Below are 15120 nucleotides of genomic sequence, written 5' to 3' on the forward strand. Positions count from 1 at the left end.
CCAAATCAGGCAAATAAAAGGACTGGTATTGTCAACATGTAAAAATCCATCCAAATTTAAGTAGCTGAGGACCAAGCTTCTGGACACTTTTCAGTTACCCATTTTATTTTACTGAATTATAAGAAGAACTGGAAATGCAAGGTGTGTTTCACAGAAATCTGAAATCCATGTGGCTTTTCTTCAGCGATCTGTTGTTCTCCCTGTTAAAACCCACCAGATATACTACGGATGGGGTGAAATTCTCTTTTCTGCCGTGCTGTGACAAAGCTGCTGGAGCAGAACCATTGGCACGTGTGACATTGATCCATGTCCTCGTCCCTCGCCACCTCCCGCGTGCCCGTCCCCAGCAGCGCTCACCTTCTCCCACTCGCGCTCGTTGTTCAGCACGATCACCACCAGCCTGGGGTGGGCCTGGTAACCATCGGCCGTGAAGGACAAATCTCTGCCTTCCCAAGTCACATTCATCATAAACCTGGAAGGCAAGGAAGGAAAGTTCATCGAAAAATTAATGGGCTGTCCAGCAGTTAATGAGCAGCGAGTTCAGTCACCAGAAGCACTGATTAAATACATGCACCAAATCCTGCCTGGGCTGTGGAAAGCAGCATGGGGAGCATTTCGAGGCAGTTCATAGCTCAAGACAAAGCAAAATATTGTTTATGTAGGAATTATAATGCAGACATCATTTTTAACAGCTTCCACATTATGTATGACCTCCACACTCCATGAATAATCTTCCTGGCACWTTGCACAACCTCACCAGCTTTTCAGGAGCATTTCAAACAAATCTCCATCACCTCTGTAGGTAACATTACACTATTGTGTCCCTGAGGAATGCTCAGAGCAAAGTGYATCTGCTCTGTCTTCCCCTGCTCGGACCTCCAAGAGTCCCCACACTGTAGCTACACACAGTTGTTGTGACACGTGGATAAATTATAAATTCCACTAATGCCAAAACCAGACATGAAAACTTTGGAGGGGTTGGTAAATATTTCAGTTCAGTAATTTCAAAAGAAAAAAGGATTTACATTCTAAACTTTTTTTCGTATTTAGATTGATTTTCAATGGTTTTCAAAATACATATAAATTAATTAGCATTTTGAATAGGAAAAAAAAAAAATGGAAGGACCAGAATAAAATGTGAAAGAAGGAGACCTTTAAAATTTTGTTGAAAAAAATCAAATCTTCACAATGTTAGCATGAGCCTGACAGGGCTATCCCACAGGTGAGAGATAAAACTGCAATTCAAAATCTTGGGCATGTCTGTGGTCTGAAGTTACTCCCATTGAATTGCACTGAATTCTCAGTGTATTTAATTGAAAGAAATTCAGCTCAAGACTGATGCAGACAGCAGTGCAGATGTCCATGCCACAGAGAGATGTGTTCTTAAGGGCATTTACTATTCTTCATACATTCATTAGTGGTAATGTTTTACCCCAAGAAACTGATTCTGTTTTGCATGTTTGTATGTGTTTGGAGGTTTGTTTTTTCTTTGTTAGTTGGTTTCTTGTTATGGCTGGCTTTTTTAGCAGTAGTGGTAGCATGATCTCCTGGGGAATGTGATAGAGACAAAATTCCTCAGCTCCAGATTCAGAGGAGAAGGTTTTGTACGGACATAGCTGCCTCAAAATCCCAGCAGCAGAAGCACACTAAATAAACATATATAGACCCAGAAGAAATAATGGCATTGTATCACAATAGTTAATAATTAAATGTGCACTACCCTGAACAGCCATACTAACATCATTCAGCRCCGCTCTGACAGCAATTTGTAAATTCACCATCATAATAACTCATAGTTCATGACAGACTTCCAGTGTGAAAATTTTCCCCTTGACAGAACTTTGCTGTTCAGTTGAACTGATTTCCCGTATATTCCAYTTTTCATCCAACACTGAAAGATCTTGCTTGGGAACAAAAAGCTCGTTTGCCACCTCGAGAGGCAGCAAAGCCCCAAATAGGATTTACTTGTGCACACATGTAAGAAACCAGCACAACGCTCACTCAGAGCTGAAAACCACTGTGAGCCAGCGAGTGAAATGCCCGGGGAGTGAGCAAGGGGAAATCAAGGGTGTGCTGTGAAAACACGCAGTGCCTTTATTTGCACTTCTGCACCCTCTCTGAGAGACTGAGCTAACACCCCTCATAACAAACACATCACCTCATTCCACCACAGCTGAAAGCCRAGATTCTGTCCCCTCCTCAGGGCTGGACCCCAAACACACACCCCGTACCACAGCACACTTTGGGGCTCACTGGGGTTTGTAACCACACAGAAAATGGTGATTGGACTTGAGCTGAACTCATCTTTAATGAGTTTGAAAGGATTGCCACCACAGATTTCAAACACAACTCATCATATTTTGGGATTAATATGCAAATATCYTCGCCTAGAAGCTAGTCAAGGGCCATCACAAGATGCAGTGCTGATGCTCAAGTGTTCCAAAAAAACTAATATGAACACAACCCTAAAGAGAAAAATTTAACTCAGTGTATATTTTAAAMTTATATTAATTAACCAGTCATTTAGTAAAAAAACACATTTGGCGGGGTTCTTTTTTTTAAAAAAAAAGAAGTCCCTAATCTGAAAAGTCTCTTAAAATTGTATTCTCTGATCTGGACACAAAGGTATCCATCAGTGACGCACTCTGAGTTACCCCACATTCTCACATTGCAGCAATAAAAAAGAACTTCAAAGAGATTCTTGTTTTCCTAACCACATTCTTCTGTACRAAATTCATCAGCTGCCCATGTTCCTCAGAAATCAATGCCTACAACCCACACTCGCTTTTGAATTGTCATTTTTCCTCTGCAAAGGACAAAAATCCTGCTCTGCTTTTATTGGCCACGATCCCAAACTGCTTGTCCCACAAAAAATAACCAAGTGCTTTTCTGTTCCTGCTTTGGAAGTGAGCAATAGTATTTATTTTATGTTATTCTTACAGAGTTTTAAGTTTATCCAAGAYTAATTTTGTGCAAAAGGTCTTTGGTTTCTGAACTGGATAAAATATATTTCTGAAGTAGCTTTGAAATTGCATATTCCTGTTCTTAACTAAATAAGGTGTTTAGTTATTTGAACTCGTTACTTTAAGGGGGCAAATAACAGCACACCTTGGATTTGCAGTTAATCTGTTTTGATTCCTCATTAATGCCACAGCCTTTGCAAAGACATGACAGCACAAGGCCTTGTGATGGTATTATGACACTGAAGTYTTAATTAACTTTTGCAAACTAAAATTTTTAAGATTCCCCAGGTGATAYACATATCAAAACGGGTGTTTTTCCCTGACGGAAATTAAGCTATTCTCACACTGAATCCAAAACAGGTTTTTTATCATGCAAAGAACCAAACCTTTACTATATATTTAAAAACACTTTTAAACATTTATACAATTCTTTTTTGCTTGTCACCTTCCCCAAAAAAACTGTTTAACACTGGAGCAGATAATTTTTGCTGTCGTATTTACAGCAAACCTTTGAAGCACCTAGGTTAAAAACTTCTCTCAGGGTTTCTAACTTTATTTTTTTAAGACTCAGAAAGATCAAGTAGTYCACACAGAGCTTCAGATTAATGCCAAAACTGCAATATTTATCCCTGTCAAAATTCTGACTTTATCCAGAAAGGCAGAACATATTGAAAAAGCTGGGTTTTCTTACCCTGTCAYTACTATATCACAACTCCATTGACTCTAATTTCCATTAGTGAATGGGTGAAGACTTTGCCAAAGGGATCAGAGCTCAGTTTTCAGAAGACCATTAAYTTGGATATAACATTGCTGACACAGAGGCACTTTTCTGGCCAGACTCCTTACAGGAGAARTGGACTTCTGTGCTCGTGAGATATTTGTTAAGGATTTCCTGTCCTGTGTGAAAACAGTCGAAATCCTGGAGCAGAATCTTTGAGGTTTTCTACTTCTATGCTACACAAAGCAAATGTTTTCAGGTTATGCATTTTTTTTTAGGTTTACCATATATATGTCCATGCAAGATACACAAGTGGGCTCCTAACAGATGCAAGGATTTGAGTTCAAAGGCAAGAAGGCTTAGTAGATTCTGTGTTGGGCATTATTTTAAGAGAAAAACACAACATTATGTAAATTTTTATATAAAGGTCACTTTGTTTCAAACAAAGCCCTGGTTTCAAAAGTTTCTCAGGGTGATGTGAGGATAGAATGGAAGTGCAGCCCTGCAAGCAGAGCAATCCCTGACACAGCAGCTGATGGGATGTTACCTGTGGATGCAATGGTCACCAGGCAGCAGCACCCTCCACGAGCTCTGTCTGGGTGCCAGGGAGGAGCATCCTCACAACAATTGGTGTCCTCAGCATGGGCACCCTCCTGCCCACCCACCTGTATCCCTCAAGACCCTCCAGGAATGGTTGGGCTCAGAACCACAGTCAGCTCTGCAATACCAGGCTGGTTTGTGATTAGTGAGAAATCCACCCAGAATGCAGCTCCCAAACACATCAGCAGCTGGGAAAAACCGAATGGTTCAGGCAGAGGCATTAATGTGTCACTCCTACGCCACCTCCTAAGGAGAGAACTTAGTCCCATGACCTGTAAGACAAAGCACTGGGCCTGATAGCTGCAGGGAGCAGAAAGACCAAGGGACTCCACACTGCCAGGAGTTCAGACCTACACTTCCTGCCCTCAGATGAGATAATCAAACTTGATAAACTCCCCAGGTGCTATCACCAGGGGCTATCATTTTTTATTCAGTGTCTTCTTCACCATGGGMCAGTGTTTCAAATCTCTGACAACTGCAGGCAATGAGGAGAAGCAGCAGAGACCTGGGGAAATACATGTTGCATAAGAAAAACTCTCCCTCTTCTCTCTCAAAGAAGAAATTTCCAAACTGAGATTTGAAGCAGATAAATGTCTCAAAACCCAACATGTTATCTGGTGATATTTCTCTTTCCTGCAAATAGTGTAAAACCAACCAGTTTAATAATCTAGACAGCCAGCCTGTCTGGGCTGGCATTCACTCAGCCTCATACCTAAAAAAGCAGGAGGGAATCCAAATTTTCTCTTTCCTTCTCTATCTTGTGGAGGCTCTGAACTGCTGAACTTCCTTACGATGATTCAACCATGACATTTGAATGATACTTATCAGGAGAAACCCCAAGACACATTATTTATCATTAAGAAACAGATGTCCTCTGCAAAATTAAATCAAGAAAAGCTTCATGTAGTATATATACTGTGTGAAGTACATACAGAAATAAGTCTGAAACAGAACATTACTAAACAAGGTACTGATACACTTTTTTAAAGTCAATTCTGTACCTTAGGCTATGTGGGATTTTTTTTCTAAATTCAAACCCTTTGCAGTGATGCAGAGTCTCTTCCTCCTCTTTGTGCATCCTCGTCCTCCTCCCTTCCCAGCCCTTGCTCCTCCACAAGGGTACCTTGCTTTGGAGCTGTGTCTCCCTAGGCCTTGAGCCAGCATGGATGAGTAAAACTTCGGGAGCAATCTGCTCAGTGACTGTGAAAAAGGGAAGGCATGCCAGCTTCTGGTGCCTCCTGCCAGCTGCTCCTTAAAGCATTAACTGCCACTGGCTCTGCAAAAGTCATTTTGCCCCAATGCTGCCAGACAAGGAACAAAACTCTTGGGGAGCCCTGCTGAAAGGGGSACAAAGGGAGGGAGCAGAGTTAGAAAGGGCTCAACTCCCTGGGATGTGCCACAGATGGGTGTAACTAAACACCAAAATGTTCAGCAAGTTAATGTTATTATCAGCACCAACATTCAAAAAAAAAGCCCTAATTTGATTACGGATTGCTGCTCCACCTCAGAAGCACCCCAAACTCTGCCCCATGGTACGTGACGGGATTCCTGCAAGGGGATGGTGCCTGTAGCAATTCCATTTCCAAGAATGCTCACACAGTGATTTTKGAGCCCTGCTTTCAGCCCTGAAGRCTGKMTCTGCTCAACRCTGAGGCCATGCTTGTCCTCTTGTTTCAAATTATTGTCATTATCACAATAACAAGGTAATGTTCTCACCCAGCAACTGGTACTTTCTGCCTCCTAAACTAACCTAGACTGGCAGAAAATCCTGAAACAGATTTTCAATCATTTCTTGAATCACTTTGTCAGTAAACCAGCACCATTCTGGGGTCTCTCAGGCAGTGTTTCCCTACACTGTAAAGTTCAGTTTTACTTTTGGATTCATACATAACTAGTTACATATTTATACACCTTCAATCATCCARTAAAGAAGATGATACCTATCATTCCTCAGTCTTCTGACTTAAATGAACAAATCCTTTATAAATTGGATGTTGATGTGTATGCAGGAAAAGATTAAACAGATTTGCTGGATTATTCATCAAACCATTGTGTCCATTTAATCCTGGATTTTGTTCAAAAGAGGCAAATTTATCTGTCATGCTAAAAGCTGGAATCAAAATATTGAATTTGGTGAATGACTATCAGGACTAGAGGGACAGCAAACCCTCACCCTCTGAAGAAGGTGCTGTGCTGAAGGATRACAGCAGCACAACAAGGGGAGCTGAGCTTTTGTCCCTGGCCCTTTGGACTTCCCATTGCTCCTGCTCCCTGCTTCAGTGATGACAAATAAAGGAAATTGTGCTTGGGAAGGGTGGGGTACTTTCTGGTACTTTCTGGTACTTTCTGGACCTCACCTTCACTGCTGAAGGATGGGTCTCTGAGTCCTGCTATCACTTGGCTGTATTTCCAAACTGAGTCCATCTAAATGTCAGCACCACACGGCAAACACCAGACTGCCTATGGACAGACAGATCTTTTTGCTTATCAGAATGGCAACAGCATCACCATCCTCACCCATCACTGCAGGGATCAGCAGGGCTGGAAATGCTATAGTGAAATGATCTCCCAGTGTCATGGCTTTTATACACACCATGGCACTGCTGTAAACAAAGCTGCACCATTTCAATGCACAGAGCAGCAGCATTTYCCGTGATGACTGGCAGGGTTATCGTGTTTTCCTGTTTGTTTGCTTCGGTGTTTTCCTTTTTTCTGAGAGAATATGAGTTTGTTCAACTGACTTGGCATTAATGAGGTGCTAATTCTATTTATCCTGCTGTGCCAGTATTTCACACAATAGTGGTTTTCTGCCTTGGGAGATCTGGGCCTTACACAGATAGGAAAAGATGATCTGAATCAATACAGATACGCATATACATATATATCTTGGTTTTTAATGCATTGAAAATGAGCTCTGTATTTTATTACAAATCCTTTATTCATAGGGAAAAACTGGCTTTGCCATATGTATCAGAAATGAACATTGATCAGATCATTCCAAAAACTAAAGCAAACCTGATTTTCTTCTGGGTCTAGAAAGCCAATAAAAGCATCTTAGAATTGCAGTGACAAAGTAAAGATAAATTGTGTGCTTCAAAACAAATWTATCTTCAAACCAATTTAATAATGGAATTGAGAAAGAGGGAGGAGGAGCTTTTACTTCATGGCTTTCTTTAATTTCTTCAAAAACAGAGATAAAATTGCTATCTAGACATGGGAAGTCGCACATAAAGCATTACCAACATCCATTTACAAGCAAATTACCTATTATAGCCYAGCCTCAGAACACTATACTGGGTTTAAAGCCGAATTAGACCATCATTACAATAAATGGAGCCTAAAAATCCTGGGGTTTTTCTCTATTTTGAGCGTTGTTTTGCTCAGACATCCCCTTACCTCCCCTGGTTTCCACTGAGTTCTCTGCTTTTGAGCTTGCAAGCAGCATTCTCTTGTTCAACTCCACACCTCCAGCCCTGATTTCCAGGTGGACAGGGGGCACAGGACAGCAGATCCCAGATCCACAAGTTGTTTACAGTTACTTTACCCCTTTCCATCATGAACATGCTCCAAAATCCTTTCTTCAGGTTGTTTTTATAATATAGCACTTACACATTTATCTTGTAGTTTAGAATACAAAACTGCACTATCTGAAACTGCAAAGATTACACCTCACAATAAAACCCCAGTTTAGGCACTGATCATCATGTAAGGAAGAAATCTACGATTTAGTGATGAGGATGAGGGAGCACAGTGAATTTATGTAATTCACCTTGRCATGGAGAGACTGGTCAGCTCCCAGAGATTACTTAGTGCTGCTAAATGGTTGTATATACTCGCCTTTCTAGCAGATTATATGTGACAAGAATAGTCTTGGGGAGTTATTACATAAGAAAGACTATTTAAAGTTTTTTCATTTTAGYATAATTCTGACATTTTTCTAAATTAAAAACAGCCTGCTTCTTATTCTTGTGGTGTTGGAGAAACATAAAGGATCTCCAGCACAGAAAATGTATTCTTGATAGCTCAGTGTTTCACATCAGGAAGTGACTTTTTTAACCACAGTGCACGAGAGCTTCTCCTATTAATAATTCCTGGGTGCATCATGCACTGCACACTGCAGAATCTCCTGGWGAAGTCTAATCTCACTGCCCTAGCACTCACAAGAGCTGTTCTTGTAGTCATKCAGATTTAATGAGAAAATAAAGATTGTTTAAAGAAATATGTCTTATGCTGAGTACTAAATACTTACTCAAGCCTGCACTAGTGCCCTACCCAAAAAATCGTGTAGGAGCCTTTTCCAAAACAGGTTCAAGTTTCTGTGCCCCTTCCAAATGAGCCACAGTGTTTTCAACCCCAACCCTTGTGACAGAATACAACWGAACTTTCACAGAAACTGGAGTTCAGTTATTAACAATGGACTCCTTTGTTTGCAGGCCAGGTCCCAGTGTTAAAGCACAGAATTTGGTTATGGGGATGCTTTCCCTGCACCCTGGCACGGTAATCACAGGCATTAAGAAGCATCCTGGAGATCCCACGCTGGCTGCAGGTGGGGCAGCTGCTCTGCCCTAACACCAGGGACACCACATGGCTTTCCCAGAGCCCTGCTGGGCCACAGAGCCCCTCTCAGGGGCAAACGGGGCAACAGGAGAAGAATCACAGATTTTCTGCAATGCCTCCAGGGAATTTGTAGTTTTAGAGGCAGAGGGTTACAAATGGGAAAGGGAACACAAAAAACCCTGCAAGTGTCACACTAAAGGCAAGTTCTCTCAAAGGATAACTCTACAAATGTTTATAAAATACATGTCTGAATGTTAAAATCCATTTACTTGTCAGATTTTGGCTCTTAAGAAAGCTTCTGAAGAGTGCTGTGTGCAAAGATGCTGTTTTCATGGAAAACAACTGTTYCAGGACATCATGTGGTAATCAACTCCTAATCTAAATATGCACATACATATCAAGATTAAAACTGTTCAAAAATCTCCTATCAGAAAAGCACCAACTTTTCTTCCTGTGCCAATTCCATCCTGCTTTTCTGTAGAAAGCGCTTCATCTGCACTATTTGGTCAGAAAAAATGTCATAAATATTGCTCAGTAGCTTCCATATTGTCAAGAGCTATTTAAAAATATGCAAGATACTCCACTTCCTCTCAGAGACCAGATAAAGAATTATATTACTRTGCAACATTTTGGATAGAAGTAATCAGGATTATCATGCCTAAAAGGGATAATTAAAAGGAAAATAATAAAAAAAGAATCCTGATTTAAACCTTGGCAGTTTCCATCKGACAAACTGTTTAGAGAAAACATCTATATCAGCTTGGATTAAAGCAGATTAATTTTTACTGTTATTCTAGTAGAGGYGACAAAAAATAAACCCTCACAAAGCAGAAGGGACAGATTTCAGTTCTTATGTGATAAAAGCTGCCTAACTAATCTAATACTTCTGTAATTTYCAGGGACACCTCTTTAATGTTGCACATTGCTTGTCTTCTAAAATATTACCAGGTTCCTGCTGATGCAAGTGATACAGGCACAGCCTCCAGAGCGTTTTGGCAATTTTACCTCATAGTTAAAGCACACAATAGTCCAATTTTGTTAACTCAGCTTCATAGCCTCTAAGACCAATTTCTGTCATCTTCTACATGCGATTCAGAGCAGTGTTTATTGTGCACAGCACACATCATCTCCAGGAGCACAGTGAGCAGTGCACAAGTTCTCCTGCACATTCTCCTGGAACATCTGAAAGCCGCTCCTTAAAAAGGGCACACGGGATCAGCAAAAAACAATATTCTCCTTCAAAAAACATACAGTGGCAATAGAACAGAAAACTACCAAGGCTATGTAGGTGAAAACAACTCAGCAATTATCCTTACTTGTGCAAGGTTTGAGTGGGCCGGTCGTTCTTCTCCAGTTGYCCATAGCAGCTCGTTCTTGCCTCAGGAATGAAGGAGTATTTTTCCAGCATGGCCGATGCAGCAGTGGCAATAACCCCAAGGCCATCCCGTACCCGAGCCTCTAAACTGTAGTCCCACTCATCATAAGCTGCTGAAATGAGTCCTGAAGGAAACTCCTTGGGAGTGATTTCTGTGTTACCACTAACCAGGCTGGGAACTATCCAAAAGAAATCATAGCCAGTGAGGCCCAGGGACCGAGCCTCATCCAGGATGTAGACAGCTTCRTCCTTGGAGCAATACAGCAGGATGACAGATGAATGGATTTTCTTCAGCTGAATTTGGGTCTTGGCATCTCCAAAGGCAGTATCGAGTATGATGACATTCTGCATGTCCCAGCCCACAAAACTGTTTTCCACRGTGGTCTTAATGACATTGATGAAATCTCGATATCCAGGGAAAGTGGTGGTCACCAGAGAGAACACGTGCCAGTCATAATCCTGCATGATCTTCAGCATGATGATGGCTTCTTGCTGGATGGAAGCCCCAAACTGGAAGAACGTGGACATGACATCCTAGAATACCAAACACAGATAAAGTTTAATAATTTGGTCCAACTCTACAGGGAACAGAATCTCTAATACTTCTGCTTTCTTTGTTCTACCAGAGCTACCAAATTGCAATTGCATTTCAGTAACTTTCTGTGGTTTATCATTTTCAGATCACCAGTAAGCAACACTGATCATAGGAACTATAGCTAATTAAAATATTTGCCAAAAAATGACAAACCAATATTTACACAGGAAATTTCTGAGTACTTGATCACTTGAAGAAAGCAACTCAAATCAGTTCTACTGAGGAAGCTCCCTAGGGACAGCCACCCACAGTTAAACTACTTTTCCAGCAGGAAGTTTTACATTCCTGTAAATGTAGGAATGCAACCCAACAAATTCAGACCAGTTCTTAGTTACAATGGAATAAACTGCAATGCACATGCTGCAAACATGTATGAAGGAGCTCTATACTTCCAGACATAATGTCTGAGGGGGGCTTCATTCCCAAGGTTCACCAGACTTGGTGGAAGCTTTCAGGCTCTGCTGAAGTAGATTTTCTGTCCCCAGGGACTGAGTTCAGTACTGGTCCTGCTCCATTCAGAGCACATGGGCCATTGATGCCTGATGGAGAATTAACAGGATGGGACTCTGAGGACAGCCAGCAATCTGTCTGTGTCCTCATTAAAGGACTTGAATGGAAATAACTTCCAACAATGGCCCTAAAGTCTGTAAATGCTCCGAAATGTTGCCCAGCACAGATTTGTTTCTAATATTTCTCTTACGATTTACAGTATTCTGAACGTTTTATATATCATAAGGGCAGGTGCTGCTTATTTTAACAACATTATCAGAAATAGGCAGCACAATTCATTTTGTTGGCCCTAAATATACAAACACTTTCAGTGGTCTATTTTTACTAAGTTGCTGTAAGATCTAAATTTACTTTTGAATTTTACAGTCTTTATTTACATACAAATTGGAGTGCCAAAACTGTACGTGAGAAGCTGTAAAATTCTTTATTTTTATTTTACCTCACTATTTGTTCCTGACCAGTAGTGGCAACTTATCTGCATCACTTTTCAGATACAGAAAGAATGAACTCCTGGTGAAACAAAAGCTTATGATTTAAAAATAAGATATGAATCATTCAAGATTTCTTATGCAGGCTTCTGTARAAAGACACATATGTTGTATTTAATTTAAAGAGTTTTATGAACATGGTCATGAAGTGCTGTCCTGTTTTACACTTGCAGGGAAGGGAAGCAGATTAATTGATTTGGGTTTCATGGCAGGCTGGTGTTAAACATAAAAATATTAGTGAGAATGATAACTCAGCTCTGCAAGCTCTGCAAATCTATTCCAGGAAAACAGTCTGTACATTTTTTAATAGAAGATGAGGAGTGTTATTACTTTCCAAGTGTTAAGAAGCTGACACCAGGATTTTATATAGCTTGACAGCAATAAAAGTCTTACAACTTGTGTCAGACCCTGAAGACTGATACTGAAGGTATAAAATACACATTGCTGGTGGTAATGAAATCATCTGCCATGGCTTCTTTGGTACCTCAGAGTACACATTCTGAATGCCAGAGATAGATTTGAAGTGGTTTTGGGTTAATTACAAATGTTATAAAGGATGTTTTGGAGAAGAATTGACTAAGGAAGATTTTATTGCTGAATTCTTCAAGGAGCTATTTCCTGGTAACCTGCCCTGGATACCTAAAAACAAGCAAACAAACTTTTCATATGGGGGCATTCACAGCTAAAGGAACCCAGCACACAGAAAAGCTGCTCAGAGTCAGCATTCAATGATTTAATTACTGATTTACTATTACAAAGCAAAGTAGATATCCAGAGACAGTGTCATGAATCCAACTTTGCTGCAGCTTCCTAACTGAAAACAAGAAGTATTGTAATGCAAAGCCAATAGCTTCAGTTTTCTTCTCCAACTCTTATCTTGGTTTCTATTTATGAYTTATGCTAAATTGCAGTAGAAAGTAGAATAATTTACAGTAGATTAAGTAGATTATATCCATCATATCCTTTCACTCTCCCCCATTTTTATGTGTTTTATGTCTACTAATGCAGTGGAATAATTCTTTCAAACAATGCATACTCCTTGGTCCTTTGTGCATCACAAGGAACTTCTCCGAAGAGGCAACTGAAGATGAAGTATTTAAGGGCAAAAAACCATCATGTGGACATTTTCAAGTGTGACCTTTCTAACTAGTAAATACAGAATTTTAACCTACAGCAGTCCTTGGCATCTTCCCTGGAAATTAACAACAGTCTTGAGCACTATGCCCTGTGTCACAATTGCAGCAGGCTGRCAACTAAAGAGAAGTAATAAAAATAAATCCTCTCCATTTGTAAATATTATSCTAGAAAAGTTGTTTATGAAAGGAGTTTTGATTAGACATTTTTGTAAAGGTCACAACCACATTACAAGTATCTTTTTCTTATAACTGTGAATGCAAAGTCTGGTCTAAATCAGGCAATCATGATCAATTGGTGATCAGAATGATTAAAAATTGCATTGTAATTATGCAATGAAAAGATGTTTGGGYTCAGGAAAAATGGAGATAAGGATATCACAAGTGAGATTCTCATCTGAAAAAATTCCGTGTAACTGCACTGGACGCTTTTATGGAGCTGAAAACCCGACTGTGTGTGTTTACAATGAGTTTGAAACAGATGGAAGATTACAAGCAAACTGCAGCCCTAGGAACTTCAGCAGATATTTAAATGCCTATAAGGAGAATATTCAAGGACATATCCATTAAACTGGGGAAGGGAGAAGAAATAGCAAATATATAAATAAAACTGTAACAAATTCAGCTATTTTATTCTCAAATATCTACAGAGCTTTTCATTTTGGGGGCTTAAAGCTTCACATCCTCTTTGAAAAGCATTATTATTCCACTGCTTTATACAGACATAAATTCCATATGTGTAACAAAATACTAAGTTCCAATTTTCAATATTCAAATGCAAACTAGAGTGCTGTTTGTAAAAACCAAAAATTATTCCGTTATTTTCATTTAACTGTCATCTTGTCATGTATTGTGACAGCCATCTAAATCATTGCTGAAGTAGGAATACAGATGTAATATCAGAGGTACTTTAAATGCACACCAGAAATAAGATTTCTTTTCTTTCCTCAATGTCCCCAGCTATTGAGATTACTGATGGAGGCTGCAAGGAAGTGGTACAATTTATCCAGGGCAAGAAAACTTCTACAGAGGAATTCCTCAGATAAATCAAAGCATGAMAATCCCAAGATGTTACACTTGATATGAGTAAAAATTTACTTAGAAGAAGTTGTTTTCTCTTCCAGCTTCTCAGCTAAATTCCACCACAGCCATGTGAACAAAAAAACAGCAATGAAAAGAGAAGGTAAAGAGAAAAATGAAAACTTTTTTTTTTTGTCTTGCATATGAACACAGAGTTTACAGTGAAACATCTGCCCATATGTTTCACACCAGAAGGAAGTAATCTCTCAATTGCCTCTTGCTTAACACCATTCCTGAATTTTGTACACGACACCAAGTTCTGTCATTGCAGGAGAAGGGCACTTCAACATTCCCAYGCTTGTGCACAAAACAGCTCTCCCTGCTGCTGTCATTTCACAGATTAATATATCGGAGCAAGTTGCTTTTTAATTAGTGTACCGAGTCTATAAATCTGTCACTGTTGTCAGAATTGCACATTTCACTTTCCTGGTTCCAGCAAATTACAGGAATATTTCTCTAGAAACCTCGTCCTCAGTTATTTTCATGACATCTCAGTTTCCCAGCTCTGGCTTTTCCACGAGCTCAGCAGGGTCCACTCAGAGCTGTAACAGCTGAGGTGTGCCCTGGTGGCTCTTGGTGCTGCCAGGGAAAAGRCTGCACTGGTTGGTCACTTAGAGAAAGAAACATTTGTTATCTAAACCACTGTACCTTTCATTAAATGAAAATTAAACACTAAACCAGAACAAAACTGGGGTCAATGCAAGACAAATCCATTTTCCATTCCATAGCGAGGGACAGTCGTTTCACTGGTAAGACAATATTATGACAGGAAGCAAAAACCARTATGAAAGAGAATTTAAAAAGCAATCCAGAGGATTATTTTATTCAGCTAGCAACAAGATTAGTATGACAGGACTACAAGTAGGACTTTAAAGYTATCTTAATTGCTTCGTTTTCACTCTCTTTCACAAAGATCCAGCAAAAAACATTTTTCTCTGATTTTATACCACTGTAAATTAGACATTTCCTTCTCATAAAGACTTAAGGGATGTGGTGCCAGGTCTCCATACACAGTGCAAGCTGTTCCCTGTTCAATGAAATATAGCAGTTATTTGTCATTTTTATAAAGACTGAGAAAAATGAAAGCCAGAGGTTAGTCAC

General features: G+C 39.9%; 1 protein-coding gene across 1 annotated transcript in view; it reads right to left on the bottom strand.

Moving 5' to 3' along the window:
- The window catches only part of GRIN2A (glutamate ionotropic receptor NMDA type subunit 2A), a 154222-nt gene that overhangs the window by 57552 nt on the left and 81550 nt on the right, over window positions 1–15120 (bottom strand). Inside the window, exons 4-5 of the mRNA XM_057367268.1 lie at window positions 10155–10747; window positions 358–472 (exon numbers count right to left, since the gene is read on the bottom strand). Of these exons, the coding sequence (XP_057223251.1) occupies window positions 358–472; window positions 10155–10747 (708 nt within the window). The remainder of the gene's footprint in view (window positions 1–357; window positions 473–10154; window positions 10748–15120) is intronic.

The sequence above is a fragment of the Malurus melanocephalus genome, unplaced genomic scaffold, assembly GCF_030028575.1.
Source record: "Malurus melanocephalus ecotype Western Australia unplaced genomic scaffold, MMel_1.1 scaffold_77, whole genome shotgun sequence".
In the NCBI taxonomy this organism is placed as follows: domain Eukaryota; kingdom Metazoa; phylum Chordata; class Aves; order Passeriformes; family Maluridae; genus Malurus; species Malurus melanocephalus.